We start from the raw sequence: 16,899 nt of genomic DNA on the forward strand, positions 1-16,899 counted from the left end.
ATCAGGCCTGCACATCAGCTTGGAGGAATTTTAGCCCATTTCTTCTTACAGAACAGCTTCAACTCAGGGATGTTGGTGGGCTTCCTCACACAAACTCCTGTTTCAGGTCCTTCCACAACATTTCTATAGGATTAAGGTCAGGACCTTGACTTGGCCATTCCAAAACGTTAATTTTCTTCTGCTTCAACCATTATTTGGTCATGTGGCTTGTGTGTTTTGGTCTTGCTGCACCACCCAATTTCTCTTGAGCTTCAGTTCTGACATTTTCCTGTAGAATTTGCTGGTACAGTTCAGAATTCATAGTTCCATCAATGATGGCAAGCCATCTCAGTCCCGATGCAACAAAGCAGGCCCAAACCATTGTTGTTCAATATTCACCTGATGGCGGTCTCATGAACACTGACACTCACCAATGCGAGAGAGGCCTTTAGTTCTTTAGATGTTACCCTGGGGTTCTTTGGAGTATTACGTGACTTGCTCTTGGTTTGATCTTGGTTGGTCAACCACTCCTGGGGAGGTTAACAATGGTGTTGAATTGCCTTCATTTGTACATAGTCTGCCTGACAGTGGACTGGTAGAGTCCAGACTCATCAGAAATAGTTTTATAACCTTTTCCAGCCTGGTGAACACAACTGTTGTTTGGAGGTCCTCAGAAATCTCCTGTTTGAGCCATGATACACTTCCACATCCCTGTGTTGTGAAGATCAGACTTTCATTGTGAATACCCAGAATTCTCTTCTTTAAAAGAGGCAGGACCTCCATACTCTTATCTAATTATCATCCCATTGATTGAAACACCTGACTTTAATTTCCCATGGAGTCCTTGGGGCTCTCTGAGCTTGGTGGTTTGCTTGCAGACATTTCATTACCCAACTAGGTAATATCATCAGTGTGAGTGAGTGTGAGGTTTGCTCCCTGTTTATATACAGCAGCTTGCCCTCTAATTTCCCCTTCAAATGAACTGATAATCCTAGAGGTTCACTTACTCTTGCCACACACAAATATGCAGCTTTGGATCATTTTCCTCAACAAATAAATGAACCACTGTAATGTTTTTGACTCATTTGTTTAATTGGGTTCTTTTTATCTTTATTCCACTTGTGTGGAAAACAGATCATGTTTTAGATCATGCAAGTCCTAACAGATCATGTTTTAGGGATGCAAATCCTATTTTACTCCTGCAAAAAAAAAAAAAAAGCTTCCAGTCCTGCCTGCCTTTGGAGTGTGATATTTGACATGCCAATGTCAGGTACTGCCTCCAATCTAATGAACATTCAGCACTTTGAACTATGCCTTATTCCTGGATAAACTGTCTGGACTGGCTACTGGAGGCAAACTGGTTTTACATTAGGTTTCTATTGAGGATGAAGTTTGTACTAAGTCAACAAAAACCAAGTCCAAGGATCAAATCCAGCAAGTCCATCAGAAAAGCTGGCACCTAGTTAGACAAGATTGCCAAACAGAGAGCTGACAACAGATACATTTATCCTAACACCCAGAGCAAAAGTCTTGTAAGCTTGAATTCTCAGAGCCCACCTCCTCCCTGGCCCCACCTGGTATGCTCATTGGCAGGTACACAGAGACCCATGTCCAATTCCTACTTACAGTATGAGCAGGACTTTGTTAGATTTATACCCACTTCTTGTTGAGCCCCAGGCAGCATACACTGCTATCTTCTGGGCTGAAGCACAATGACTAGTTTCATTTCTAGCTGCCTCATCAATTCCAGAACACAGTGTTAAGGGTTCAATCCTTGACCCCTTAGCATTTATGTTACGGCATCCCACAGTGTTTGATTGTGCCTCGTTGGGTTTTTAAATCTTTACATGTCACCACCGTATAAGGCTATCCAAAGATCTATGGTGAGTTGTAAAAAAATATTTATTTTAATTATTTATTGCTCTCATTTCTATACTGCTGTGCTCCCAAGAGCTCAGAGTGGCATGTATAGAAAATCTGAAGGATAAACAACTACATGGCAGTAATAAACAGTATGAGAGTCAGTTTGGTGTAGTGGTTCAGGAACCAGGCTAGAAACCCAGACCATGAGTTCTAGTCCTGCCTTAGGCATGAAGCCATTTGGTTGACCTTGGGCCAGTCACTCTCAGCCCTAAGAAGGAGGCAGTGGCCAACCACGTCTGAAAAACCTTGCCAAGAAAACTGCAGGGACTTGTCCAGGCAGTCACTGGGAGCCAAAAACTGACTCAAAGGCATAAATAAATTAGTAATACATTATAATGGGACTGATCAACAGGGGTAGATGCCAAAGTCTGACATCTCCATGCTCTCTCCCAGAGCCAAGTTTCTACTTTATGGAAACTTATCAAGGGGAAATTTGTAATTCTTATGTATGAGGCAAGCTTTTCCATAAATAGGGGATGCCACCATTGAGAAGGCTCTGCTACAGAGTCCTGAACCATTACACCAAACTCTTTCAAAGGCAAGACCCTTGACAGGGCTTTTCTTCCAGATCTTACCAGATAGGCAGATTCACTTTTGAGTAGGGAGTCTTGGAGATAACAAGGCCCTGAGCCATGTAGGGCTTTAAGGTGATAGCCAGCACCGTGAACTGCACTTGCAAGCTGACAAGCTGGACATGCAGCTTCTGAAGTGAAGATTATGAGGGAAAAACTGGCAATGCTCAACACTATCCAAACTGCTGCATGCCTGATCAGTTTAAGTTCAGAGCAGCCCCATATACAGTGAATTGCAATAGCCCTATTTTGAGATTACAAGGGCCTGAGTAATTATGTATACTGCTCCCTGGTCCAGGAAGGGTTGCAGTTGGCACACCAGATGTAGTTGTGTCTCCAGAATCCCCACATCACAAGCCAGCTCTGTCTAGGGAAGCACAACCCCAACAGAACCAAAAATGGTCTATCTCTGGAGTCAGGTGGCTTCTGTGCCCACACCCATTCTATCGCACTAGAACTCGGTTTAAATCCATTCCTCCCCATCTAGACCCTAACCACCTCTAGGCATCAAGTCAATGTTTTTACCATATCACCTGTTCTGCCTGGGGCTGCGATGTATAACTGGATCTAATCAACACATGGATGATTCCTCATCCCTTCCTGACATATGATCTCTCCCAGGGCTTCTTGTAGATGTTAAGTAAAAGCAAGAGAAGAGCCAAGCCCTATAGCACCCAATAACTGAGTTATCTTGGGCTTAATCTCTCTCTGCCACCATCATGGACTGGAGTTCACCACTCTTATTCCACCTTTCTTGCTTCAATTGATCTGTTTTAGGCGGGGGTGTATTTAGAAAATACAGAAAGTAGTTCATGGGAAGTTATTATTTAAAAAAAGACAACTTTGTCTGGACCTACCTCCAAATCCTGACTTTAACTGCATCCTTAAAATTCTCATGCAAGTTTATCATTCATTACTGCCTTATTCCCACTTCTGTGCCCATTGTTTCATTTGCTCCACCTTCTGTTGTTAACCAGAATTTCTTTAATATGGAATAAGATCTTGATGTCACTCTATTTTTTTAGAGCCAAGAAGCATACTTAAAATCTGCTTTAAAAGATGAAAATTGTCCCCATCTTCAATAGTGAATGTTGTCATGAAACCTAATGAGGATATCAATTGTCATTAAGTGTTAATTTAAGCTGTTTATTTTTTCATCAACATCTACCTCCCTTGAGACCGTGGGGGGTAGCTTAAGTAGCATAGAAGAAAATACTCTGCTTCAAAAGCAGTATTAGTTTGATAATGTATAAATTCCTGTACACCAGCTGTGTTCCTAGATTATTCACGCAAAGACAATTAATACCATTAAGGAGGGAACACAGGCATCCTCGGAGATTGCTGAGAAGTGTGAAGTGACATTTTTCTTAACCCAAGTTCTTTTTCTCAGAGTAAAATGCAAACTGAGCTTTTATTCTTGAAAAGGGCAGCCACAGATGCCCTATTTATACTCAGCCACTACTCTGACTTGCCATAGGTGGAACTTGAGCATTAGCTGTCTTAGCAACTATTCCCCAAATCATCAAAATACTGCTTGCACAGTGAAAACACAACAGCTACATAAATTTACAGGATTTATTCCAACCAGAGGGTCAGTGTTGTTTGCAAATGTGAACTTAATTGCATCTAAAAAAAGAAGGAAAGTTGCCTGCCTTTCTTCTTTAAAAACACCATCAGTTAAAGGAGTCTGGTTTAAGAAATCATGCACCCATTTATCTGAAATCAAACGTTGCCCAGTCTTTCAGGAACAGCCCTACTGTTCTTGCCTACATCATCTGATTTTGTTCAAAAGTTTTTTTTTAAAATTACATCCTTTGTAGTTTTCTACTCAATTTTTTGATTATGTGCCATCAAGTCAGTGTTGATTCCTAGCAACCACAGATAGATTTTCTTCATGATGATCTGTCCCTAACCTGGTTTTTCAGATCTTCCAACGGTGCTCCCATCACCACTGTAACTGAATCCATCCACCTGGCTGCTGGTCTCTTTCCTCCCACCTTTCCCAGCATCAGAGCCTTCTCCAAACAGTTGGGTCTTTGCATAATGTGTCCGAAGTAGGATAATTTGAACCTGGCCATTTGTGCCTCAAGTGAGAACTCTGAATCTCCCTTTGGATTTGTACCCTAAGTAAATTGGGCACCGTACGATATAATCTAAATCAAATCCAGTTGTTTTCTACATTAACAGCTCAGGCCTGAATTTTGTCATCAGTAGTATATTAGTACTTACTGCTAATAGCAAAGTCCAAGTGCAAAAGATAATACCTATGACAACAGATTAAGAAGAATTAAGATAAATGTGGCAGGTGCCACCTTTTTAAAGAAAGAAGAAACGTATTTGGCAATTATATTTAATGTAGTGCATTTTATTTACATAAATCATAAACCATCTCCTTGTTAGCATGAAATACAGACCAAGTGCAAACAGAAACTCGTACTTCAATTACATGCTAAATAAAATAGATAAAATAAATTTTATGGTACAATGCCTAACACACAAAGAAATAAATTAACACTTTCATATACTGCCCATTTAAAAGTGCAAAATGATTCCTGAAAATTAGAAGACATTTTGTAAAGTTTACTCTAGAAATACAACTTAAATCAGCCAACAGTACAGCTGATATTAAAGACTTCCATATCCAGGAAAATATTACTTCGAAGAGATTGTGCAGATTGTGCTCTTTCTGAATGTGTGTCTCCCCACCTGCTTTTAATGCGGTTGTCCAAAACCTCATTACTTTATTCTGACATTGGGTAAAATCCTGACTGGCAATTAAAAAGAACTAAAAAAAAAAGTGAAATCTACATGAATAGATACCAAAGTATTAGGGACTCAGCCAGTCTTAGGGCTTCTGAAGTGGCCACAATGTTCTACTGCTGTAAGGCAAGTGTGGTTAAGAGTTGACTTTTTAAAAATATATTTCTCTTGCAGTGAAAGGCTTTTAACTATTCTCTGAATATGAAAACCATGGTAGGAGGTCACTGTACCTTTTTTCTGCCACCAGTGATTTTTGCTACTGAAACCCATGTGTGCTGAACATGCAAACCCATTGGGCATTTAATTTGGTAGTGGACCAGAAAACATGTTAATTTCTTCTGTTAGCCAAGGGACCCCATCCATACATTTCTCTTAAATTCTCTTCTTACCAGCTTTTGGAATTGTCTCCATTTTTAAATAAAGACTTCTATTATATACAAAACTTTTACATGAATGATGAGTATACAATCTTGGCAACCTCCCTGCTACAGATCATGTCCTCTTCAACAGCCAAACATCCCTGTTGTTTCCTGGGTGGCAGGTACATTGTGCATTAATGACCAAAGATTTTAGAATTCATTGTGGCTTCTCTCTGCGGTGGCAGTGCAATGCAGTAGCAAGAAGAGGTGGCATTCTTAGGAATGACCTTGTATTGGATAAAGAAAGGGAGGTATAATCACCAGAAACACTTAAGTACGCCGTGGTTCAAGACGGTGTGACATCTGTGATAAAGTCCTCTGGTTATCAATCACACTTAATTGACGTACATAACTACGGACATCCTGATGGTTCTTGTTTGCTTGAGATGCATCAGGGCCTGATGAAACAGAAATGAAGAACTATTGACATGCTTAGTCCAACTCAAACCCGAGCAATTATTATTTAATGTTTATCAGACTTACATTGCCACTGAGACTCAAGACAGCTTACATTAAAAACTTGCTACATCAGGTCTACATTTAGCATTACTTTATCATGACTGATACTAGAGAACGATGCACTATTATTTTATTAGCAGAGATAATATACATAATCTGATGAAACGGACCCCCACAATTTCAAAATTCTACCTTCCTTTCTCTTCCAAAAACCTAGAGAAACTGATTTCAGTGGTATTTGATTCTCCCTGTACGTCTAGTCTCTGCTCATTATCTCCAATCTATGACATTATGCTGATGAAACTGATGAAAAATTGTCATTATCATAACGCATATATTGCAATACTTACTGAAAGGCAGGCTCCGGCAAAATTTCACTGTCCTAATAGTATTTGAAATCATGCGCTGAAAATAGAGGGGGAAAAAAGATCACCAAAGAAGGAAAATTTAAGCACCAATCCTATACATCCCGGATCCCCATGTGAGAGCTCATTAGCACCAAGGTGTCTGTGGACATTTCCACTGTTATCCATGACACTCCTTGCCCATTGTGGACACCTACCCAGAAGAAAAACCCCAAAGATTAAACCGGGGGGAAGTGATAGGAAATTTGGAAGACAATAGGTGTGCATGGAGCCATTTCGAGTCTTGCCTTCTGATATAACTCTTTCGAGATTAGTCCAATCTCCAAAGGTAATCACTTTTTAAGAGCATGAATGACAACTTTTCAAAAGTCCATATACCCACCACCAGCTCAAAAAGTCTGGGAACTTTGCTTGATAAGGAAGACAATATTCAGGGCAGAAATGATTAACCTAAGCTTTTCCTAATTTGTTTAGTTCTTCATGTGCTTTCCTCATATTGTGGGAGTCCATTAATCATGCTGTACCCTGCATTCTTGAATGCATATACATGTAATCATCATCTCCTCCTCCTCCTCCTATATTCAAATCAGCTGATTTAAATGGATTTACCATAAGTATGACTAAATCTGGATCTAACCCAATGCCTCCTAGTAGATGCTATAGGAAGGTTATGGTAAATCCATTTAAATCAATGGAATTTAAGTTAAGTGTAATTTAACTTCCCTTCCCTCTCAATTGAGTTAACCTTAATATTAAGGAAGAATTGTGATAATTCCTTCCAGTTAGTAAAGCAACTCAAGCAAATGTAACATCAAGAAAGCTGAATTCACATATCCCTTGCACAACATAACAAGCATAAAGGAGCCTCTCAACTCAACCCTATTTTAATTATAAGGCTGTTTCTGAAACAGTAATTTTATAATGCAGGAGTTGCCCTTGATATTGATTTGTATGGAAATGGTAGTGGGTCTTATTATATGTCATGCATATAAGGGACAAGATAATAATAATGGAGGCATTTCAGAAAGAGCAGCCAAACTCTTCAACTGTACAACATTGTATACCCATCTAAAATTAGTTTACGTTTATGCAGTGTGTTTTGGGAGTCTTTTGAGGGAAAACAATGTAAAAAGAAGATCTGGATCCCTCCAAAACAGAACTAATAGATAATGCCATGGAGGCTCTGGGTTTGCTCCCAATCCAGTCACCTCCTCCATGTAGCCCCCCCCCAACCCCACAGTTCCAATCCAAGTCGTCTACAGCCCAGAATCATGGCAGCAGGCCAGCCACATTATCTGCTAATCCATTCCTAGACCAGGCTTCAATATTGTTATAAATATTCATACATATCATACAAAAACTACTGTTTAAGTCACACTTTTTGCATAATCTTTATGTTCCAAAAATGAAAGCATGCTTGCCCCTTCTTTTTCCCCATAAGGATCAGTGTGTGAATTCCCTTTGTTCGGATCCATAAAACCTGAAAACTAATACGCACACATTTGCTAATCCTCATTTCACACCTCAAGGGTGAAGGGCCCCAGTAAATAGGAGAACCAGCAGTTGATGGCACTATTCTGTATTGCCACAGATGGAGGAGTTTCTGCTGTAAAAGTGCCTTGGAATGGCTTGTGGCTGCTTTCTGCAAGGCGTATGGCCACAGTTTTGTTTATCTATTTATATTTCTTAAACAAATTTATTTGGCTGCCCAGCTCACACATGGTGACTCCAAGCAGCTTGCAGAATTAAAATCCACAATGCAAAAACCCATCAACCCCCACCCCCTGCGGCAGCTACAAATACAATCGAATCAGCCACTTGATCAGCTCCATATCAGCTTGGGGTCCCCAGGCCCGCTGACAGAACCACATCTTCAGGGCCTTCCGGAAAAGTATCAAGGTGTTCAGTTCCTGGAGAAGCACTGAACAGAGACAAACCTTGTCAGCTGGGAAGCAATTGGGGGAACATCTGTGCACCTTTCCTGTCCCTCAAGAAGTCCACCCAGCAATTTCTAGACATGTCATCTCTCCTTTCCCCTGTGGTGCTGCCTAGGGATATCTTAATTCCCCAGTCAATGGAAGCGGCACAAACTTTACCTGCATTTATTTTCCTGCAGCCTCAAAAAGACTCGGTGTGCTTTCATACATCTGCCAAGAACCACAAAGGTATTCAACATAGAGAACTCCTCTCCTCTGCCTCATTGCCCTTGCAACTGTATCTTTCCTCCTGCAGTGTCTGCACTGGACAGGTACTGACTCAAGTTAAAGGAAGCTTATTTAAAACTTCGATCAGTGGAAAACCACCTCATGATATCAATGGGGCCGGAGTCTCCCAAATGTGCAAGCACACCACAAAAGACTTAGATGCAACACAGTGCACAGCATGTTGATATAAGAAACATCACAACACAGGATATCAGGCTTCGACATAAGAAACACTACATCACATTGCATAAAACTTAACCATAACACACAACAGCGATGCAGTAAACCTGTATCTGAACCTTCTCAGACTGCAATGGTGAAGGATCATATGACTGAAAATCATTTTATGCAATACTTCCTTTAGTTTTGAAAAATTCTCTCTCCAACATTTAGTGAGATTCAGGATGTATTTTATGTCCTGAATTTTAAAAAAAATAGTAATAGGAAAAACTTAGAGTCATTAGTGTTCTGAAGTGATATAGCCCTGAAAACCTGCGGCTTTTGAAAATGATGGAACCCACCACCACTCTGGTTAAACCTTGGGGAAAAATTGATGACAGAGGAAAATTAGAGTGATGCATAACCATCATGTAAGAGAAAGTTGCCACTGCTTCATTCATTCAGTGAATAAAGCTAACCTGCAAGAGGAAATGAAGTGTCAAAAAGACATTGTTCTGGATCCATGGGACTAAAATTACTGGCTGATTGATAATGAGGGAGCTTTCTTGGCAATGGGATCTTTTGCAACTTTGAATTAATTTAACACCTGACAGCTTCCTGCTCCGATGCCTGCCTGCTAGAGCTCTTTCTGCACACCAGTAGAAATCACATTCCAGAAACAAAACTATTATTTTGCCACAGATTTCAGTGTGATAAGGGTGAGTAAGTCACTCACCAAAACATTTGCTTTTGGAATACACATAACCTACCATTTTTTCAAAGTTCACCAGACTGTCAATAAAGGTCTTGTTGCCTTCATGAGTGAACGTCATGTCTGCAATATAAATAAATCTATATAAGCAGCAGCAATTTAATTTGGGGAATATATATCAACTTTTTGATCCTGATGAAATATTTTCTTGTAAAAAACAGTAATGTTTAATGTATTTTCATAGCCACTGCTTGCTACTAAGTTAATATTTAGATAAATTAAGATAGTTTTCCATTCTTATGACTTGAGAAACCAAAGAGACAGGATCACATGTCTAATCTAAAATTTCTTGTTTTATTTTTAAATTTATCTTCTTGTTTTTTTTTCTTTAACTTGTTACCTTTGATAAGTAAAGGCATAAAGGGAATAATAGGAGGTTCCAGTTTAGCAACTGTGAGTCTGTAAGCCCTATGGTTTCTTGAAGGGTCCTAAAACGCAAAGCAAAAGAAAAACAGATGTATTGGACAAATGCAAATATATGTAAATTACAACCACTTCTTTAAAAAGCAGGATCAGTGTCTTAATCTTTTTAATTTTTAAAAAGTAGATTTTAAAAAAAAAGGGCAACCAGCTATCTGCAGCAAAAGTGGCCCTGTGGTTATAATGCAACATACTTATCAAATTCTCTGATTTTTCATATTCATGCATTTGCTGATTCATCCCTATAAGCTATAAAACTATGATTCTGTAAAAATAATGCATGATCAAATTTAAAGTTGGGCTATGTAAGGAAGATAAAGTTTTCTAGATTTCCCAGATCGACTGTAAGTAGGGCAGACATTTTCTCAGAACAGGTTTCCTGAGAGTGTAATTTATTAGTCATATATGCTTGTTTTATCAGCACTGTAATGGGGTCATAAATTCCTTAAAGTCACACAAGGACACATAAAATGTGGAAAATAGAGGAATTTAGAATTTAGTTCAGAAATAAAATGTATCCAGAACGTGCCATGCATAGAATTAAATCTCTATTGCCATTTACCATTAAGCTTTCAAACTCTGCATAGATCTTCTTGAACTTGCTTGGAAGTTTCTGCCAATTAAAAACAAAGAAACACCCGTATGGAAGCTTGATTCAAATTTAGATTGCTGGGTTTCCTGAAAGCACAAGGACAGTTCAGTTGTCTGATTCATAGTGCCTACGCCAGTAGACAGCGTTCCCTCCACCAGGCCCTTCTGCAGGTGAGTAGAGCTCTTGCTCGTCTTCACATGAAGGGGCAGAGTGAGTTGTTCCTGGCTCTCTAACACCATCTGAGATGGCAGGAAGTCTTGTTCTTCCACCATTCATTTGCAACAAAGCAGCAGTGAAAAATACAGCAAGTTTCCTAGCAACCAGATTATAAATAGAGAACTATGAAGCTTGGTGCAGATTTAGTTCCAGACCCCAAAATATCCTGGGAAATAGAGATCGCTTTGCTCCTTAGTTCACAGAAGTTAAACAGCCACAAAGGAAATTAAATTCCAATCTGGATTTCCCATCAGTCATCTGAGGAAAGGGCCTCTTGCCATGTTCTTGTTGATCCCAAGAACGATAATCTGGCAACATCCTTCACAAATCTTTGCAGTATTTATAGGCCTGTTGTTTATCAAGTGCATACTTCCTAGAGATACTGCATAGTGAAGGTCTATCACATAATACTCAGATTTATGTTACTACATAAATGGTGTCACTTTCCAATAATAGGTTCTAGTACTACAGTAGTGTAGAGAGCCGGTTTGGTGTAGTGGTTGAAGGCACCAGGCTAGAAATCAGGACAGCATGAGTTCTAATCCTGCCTTAAGTCAGTGGGGTGACCTTGGGCCAGTCACTCTCTCTTGGCCCTAGGAAGAAGGCAAGGGCAAAACATTTTTGCAAGTGCTACCAAGAAAACTGCAGGGACATGTCCTGGCAGTCACCAGGACTCAAGACTGACTTGAAGGCATTAAAAAGAAAAAAACACCCACAACCCATACAGTTACAATAGCTATTCCAACTTCCTTTTGTTGGGTGACTGTAATTAAGAAAACAGAATGGAAGAAGTCACAGGAAGACAAGAGAGGTTACCACTAAATGGCACTGACAGTTTAATGCTTGTCAGATTTAATCCTTGAGGAGGGGCGAACAAGTAAACTCTTGCATGGAAGCATGCAAGTTAGCCATCCTATAAATAAATGGCTAAGCATAAACTCACTGAGGTGAGCAGAACTAACTTCCAGGAGGAACCCCACCTGGTTGTTCTATAAACTGAAGGGAATTTAGATTTCTTTTTATGAGTGTCAGCCCTCTGCCCGGCCTCATGGCAAATTGTTTTTGATACTGAGGGGAGTAGCAAAGGTTGCCAATCATGTGGCAGAAAGAGTCCAATGTACAATGCAGAAAAAGTCACTGGATTTGAGATTTGAACAGGCAGGAGTCATTTTGGTTTTTTTCCCCTAATGAAACCTCAGGACTCACTGTTAGGATCCTTATACAAAAGGCAACCACAGAAAATTCACTCTCAGTGATGCCAAATGTCATTCACTTGGGTATGTGGGAAGCGGGGAAAGGAATCATTTTGTTGCTGGTATTACTAAACAGTTGGAAATCAGGCATCTTGAATGATCTACTGAAAATACCCAAAGATCCACTAGTAGACTCAAACCTATCTTCTCCCCAACACCATAAGTATAAGCATTTATTGGGTCCTGCCAGCCTAGCCTTCTTGGCTATTCCAGAGAAACGATAACGAGTCCCTCTTCCGGGGGGAGATGGGCGGTGGCAAAATTTGATAAATAAATAACACAACTCAGATGAAGAAATCAAAATCAAGTCCTTGAAGAATTGCACTCACCTCCCAGGTCATTGTGAGGCGGCTCACTGCAACGTTGCTTAGTCCCATAATCAAAGCAAAGAAAGAATTCAAGTTTTTATATTCCTTACAGCTGGAAGAAAGGAGGACCATAATTTGAGGGGAAAAAGAATTCAAGAAGGAAAAAGGTAATAGAAAGCGTTATTTCTGTTCTGTGAACCTGTTTCGTTTTGGATTGCATTCATCCAGATAGACCTTAATAACATACTTGAACTCGGTCTGAGAATATAAAACACCTTTTTTATTGCAACAATTAATAGTTGCAGTTTATTAAAATTAGGTTACAATTCCAAGCATATTTACACAGAAGGAAAGGCCATGGAAAATTATTTAAATTAGGCCTTTTGGTAATGGAAAAATTATTTAAATTAGGCCTTTTGGTGTGAGCAAGTCCCCCAAATTAAACGGCCAGAAATTCTGAACTAAGAAGGGTTTAATATGTACTAGCAATTCAGACACAGCTTTTGATTTGTATCCAAATGATTTAGTCATTCTCTTTCAGTCAATAATGACCATTCTGTCATATTATCAAAACTCAGTCTAGAACTACAATCAAACAGATTCTCATTTGGAAAAAAGTTCTGTTTTCAACTAAGGATATTTAGACAATGGCCTAATATGAACCTTACTTTTTAGGTGTGGGGCCCATTTCCCCGTGACTGCAACAGAGCAGGGATGGGCAACCTGTTGTATGCCAAGTTTAGCAGCACAATTTTTATTTTGTTTTGTTTAATAAAGGCTTTTGGGAGTTAAACCATTCCCCTTTCTGGCTTAAAACCAATCTCCACCCTCTCCAAACATTTGAACATTTGCTGCCAAATCTGGGGTGCTTTGGACAAGTTTGAAGAATGTTTATGCATGGAAATAAGAATAGTTTGCCTTCCGGGGTGCGTGTGTGTCCTGCTACTATTTTCACCCTCCAAAATCCAGAGATGTCCAGTAATGAACTAAAAAACAATCACCCCTAACTCTTCCTATGATGGTACCTTCCTTCCAGGACCGTAAACTTCCAGCTGCAGACCCATATCATCTCCCTCCAGTTGTGCCCCAAGATAAACCCCACACCCAAAGCTCCTTTCTCCCAGTGTTTAAGCACTTGGGCACAGAGCCGGTTCCTACAATAGATTTCCTGTTCTCTCTCCTCTTCTTCACTGCAGCCCCCTTAGCACTGCTGGACTGGATTTAGCAGTGTAGGTCACCATAACACTTCCCTGAGGCATCTTGTTAGCACATTAGATGCTGGGCTTGATTGGCTTTGAGTCTGATCCTGCAGGGCTCTTCTTAAAATCCTGAAGTGCGCCAAGCCTGCTCTTTACTTGCTCCTTATCGCTTATATAACACTGCTGCTCACTAAGCCTAAGAAGTTACACTTACTACACTAAACATATAGTAAAAATAACCTTTACAATTTTACTATGAACAATGCATGTCTAAATGAAAAATCAGAAGGGGTTTGCCAGTGTACTTTGTCAACCTAATGAGCAAATAATGTGGGGCTTGAATATATTAACATGCTTTGTGAAATAAGCCAATCTTGCAACTGTGCAACGTACAAAGGAGCAGTCCACCAAGGGCTGGCATCTAGACACCAAGATTGGGCCAAGCCGGCTTGCCTGAATGGTACAGTCCAGGACTGCAGAAACCAAAGTGGAGGTGAAGAAGGTGGGAAGGGACCAATGGCTATCTCTCCCCCCATCTAGGTAGGGGAGGGGCTGAAATGGTGGCCATCAGCTTTGACCTTGCTTTCCCTTCGCCCTGCCCTGCAAGAGAACCACAGAGCTGACCCAGAACCCTGTGTGTGCATTTGTGAGCGCAGGAACTTCTGGAGCTCTCTAGAGCCCGGCAGCTATTTTTACCCCCTTTTTAAAAACTCTTTTTGTTCTAAGAACTTTTCCCTTCTTTTACTATTTAACCTGGTTTGTGTGTATGTATATGAAACATCATGATCAAACTGAAATAGATCATAATTTATCATAGACGTCCAATCTACCCAGGTCTTTGCATTAAAACAGAGGCAGAGCTATTACGTTTACCAAGGCAAAAATATTAAAACCATGGAAGCAAACAGAAAGAGACCAACACTGATAGACTAACTAACGGCTTGCCTCAGTAACAGCATATTTTCTATTATTTTTTCTTATTAAAAACAGGCTGTCATATCGGCAGATGGAAGTTATACAAATGATTCAGTTGTATAACATTTCCTCCTTTTTTTGTTCTAATTATTAAGGAAAGGAATTGGGTTTTGTTCTTATCTGTATATGCTACTGCCCTCTACTGGATATAATATGGAATGGAAAAAGATCAAGACGTATACTCTAAAAAAGATTATATATTTTGTTTCTATTGTGCTAACTCCCCACGCTGAGAAGGACTGAACACACCCTCTGGCGTGCTGGATATGTATTCATTGTGTATAGATCTGAACAGAATTGGGAGCCAGCCTGTCACAGCTGCTATTGTTAGCAATACCTGAGCCGACGAAGCTAATGTCTGAGTGAGAATTTAGAAACTTGCCTTTTATGACTTACTTAAATCGCTATTTTGAAAGTAACTGACTAACTTGCTAACAATTCAGAAGGACAGGTGCCAGTATATAGATTCAATATTCCAGTTTACATTCCATCCCAAATTGTCATGATAATTAAGACCAAGTTAATGACTAGTACAACCTTCCTGATCCTAATATGCTCCCAATGTGTTCTCCCACAGTCCCCATCAATCCAAGCCAGGAACGTGTTAACCATGGATAGCCCAACTCATCTAGAAGATACAAGGTTGGGAATGGTGTACTAGAACACCTAGATGTGTAGAACTGAGGCACGGAGTTCTGTAAAACCCTCATGTAATAAGTAGGGTGTTCTGGGCAAGTCTCTCCCTAACCCCAAACCAGTTTACAGGTTAACTCAGAAACAGGAAGACATGCTTTTCTCTCAGGCAGCTTTAGCCTAATGGCTTTGTGCGAAAGAGAGATAATCCATGCTTGCCAGAAATATAGAGCCCCGATGCCCTTTCTACAGTAGAGGCTCTACTGTCACCAGTAGGAGAGAGTTACCAGGCCTACTGCAATGTACTGGGGCCTACTCACTGGGCCGCTATCTTAATAAACTTCTTCAAGAGTTGAACGCGCTTGCTGAGCTGGGAGCAAAGACAAATCTCTGTCACGACCCAGAACTGGATTTCATTAAATCTTCGCAAAAATAAATCCAGATTGGCTGTTGTCTTTTTAAAATTGTGCCGCCCAAATGTATGGTAAAGCAGTTCCAGCTAGGAAACAGAAGGGAAGAAATGGAAGTCATTAAAAACATTAAAAACTCTTTAAAGAAAAATCAATCATTATATTTCAAAATTCTATGTTTTAGCTGAAAATGGCTGAACTGAGAGCACCTGTTTTGGTGGTTCTTCCCTCTGGAAGGCTTTGATTGCCTCCTTCTTAATTCAAAATAAATAGAGTTTAATACTATGACTGAATTGGACAAATATTGATTAGCACGAACCAGGAATTGTATTTAAACCATGATTTGAAACCATGATTTCAAAGGCATTGGCAAACTAAGGTGTGGACAGCACTCTGGTTTATATTAACCACTGATCTGGAGGTTATAGCAAACTTTGGCTATTTCATACTGCATGGGATGCAATGTGAAGCTTCTGCTCTAAAATGTAGGTTTGCTTATAGTTGTTTTTCAGTCTTTATTCCCTCATTCTCACATTCCCAATGAAGATGGATATTTCATAGCTTAATGAGCAGCACTTGGTCCTCTTCTCTCACACAAGATAAATGTGTAACTATTGTTTAAATAAAGTATAATTCCACTTCTATATTGCATAAACATGCAGCATAGTATAATAAGATCTGCTTCTTTTCTATACATGATTAATTTTATGATTAAAAAGGCACAAAGTCAATTAAATCTGATGAGAAATTATTTGCATATATTTCACTTGTGGGTGTTTTCCCATAGATTCCCCTCCCCACCCCCCGCTTAATAATTGGCAGAAAAGGTACAGATCTTCAGTCTACCCTACTACTTCCTGATCTAGATGAAAAGGTTTAAAAGCATTCCTTCTTTTTACCTCATGAACACAGTTGAAAAGTTCCCATTCAAAAATGGTCATTTGGTATGCTAGATCTTTGGAGCTCATGAGTTCAAAGGTTCCCATCGTCCCTGTTGCTGGGCCTTCTTGTTCCTGCAGTGGCACCTAGGACAAGTAACAAGGTACTCTTAAGAACTAGGAGAACTTTGGTGTTCATCTGAATCCATGCTCCTTACAGTAACTAGTTTGCTGGAAACATTTTCCTGATAACGAATGGGTTTCCAGTCGTGTTACTGCACTTGTTTTGCTTAAAAAAATTCACTCTAAATACCCTAACAAGCCTGCTCCCTAATATATTCATTCTTCCATTTCCTAAACTCCCTTGCATTGTCCTTCCTTTTCACTAATTGTGTTTAAGTTT

At 39.8% G+C, this 16,899-nt stretch overlaps 1 protein-coding gene across 1 annotated transcript in view; it reads right to left on the reverse strand.

Moving 5' to 3' along the window:
- Positions 1-4,819: 4,819 nt before the first annotated feature.
- The window catches only part of RAPGEF4 (Rap guanine nucleotide exchange factor 4), a 177,437-nt gene continuing 165,357 nt past the window's right edge, over positions 4,820-16,899 (reverse strand). The window contains exons 23-30 of the mRNA XM_063318177.1: positions 16,518-16,643; positions 15,529-15,707; positions 12,423-12,513; positions 10,595-10,645; positions 9,953-10,040; positions 9,611-9,675; positions 6,463-6,517; positions 4,820-6,051 (exon numbers count right to left, since the gene is read on the reverse strand). Of these exons, the coding sequence (XP_063174247.1) occupies positions 5,924-6,051; positions 6,463-6,517; positions 9,611-9,675; positions 9,953-10,040; positions 10,595-10,645; positions 12,423-12,513; positions 15,529-15,707; positions 16,518-16,643 (783 nt within the window). The 3' untranslated portion in view covers positions 4,820-5,923. The remainder of the gene's footprint in view (positions 6,052-6,462; positions 6,518-9,610; positions 9,676-9,952; positions 10,041-10,594; positions 10,646-12,422; positions 12,514-15,528; positions 15,708-16,517; positions 16,644-16,899) is intronic.

The sequence above is a fragment of the Candoia aspera genome, chromosome 1 (genome assembly GCF_035149785.1).
Source record: "Candoia aspera isolate rCanAsp1 chromosome 1, rCanAsp1.hap2, whole genome shotgun sequence".
Lineage (NCBI taxonomy): Eukaryota > Metazoa > Chordata > Lepidosauria > Squamata > Boidae > Candoia > Candoia aspera.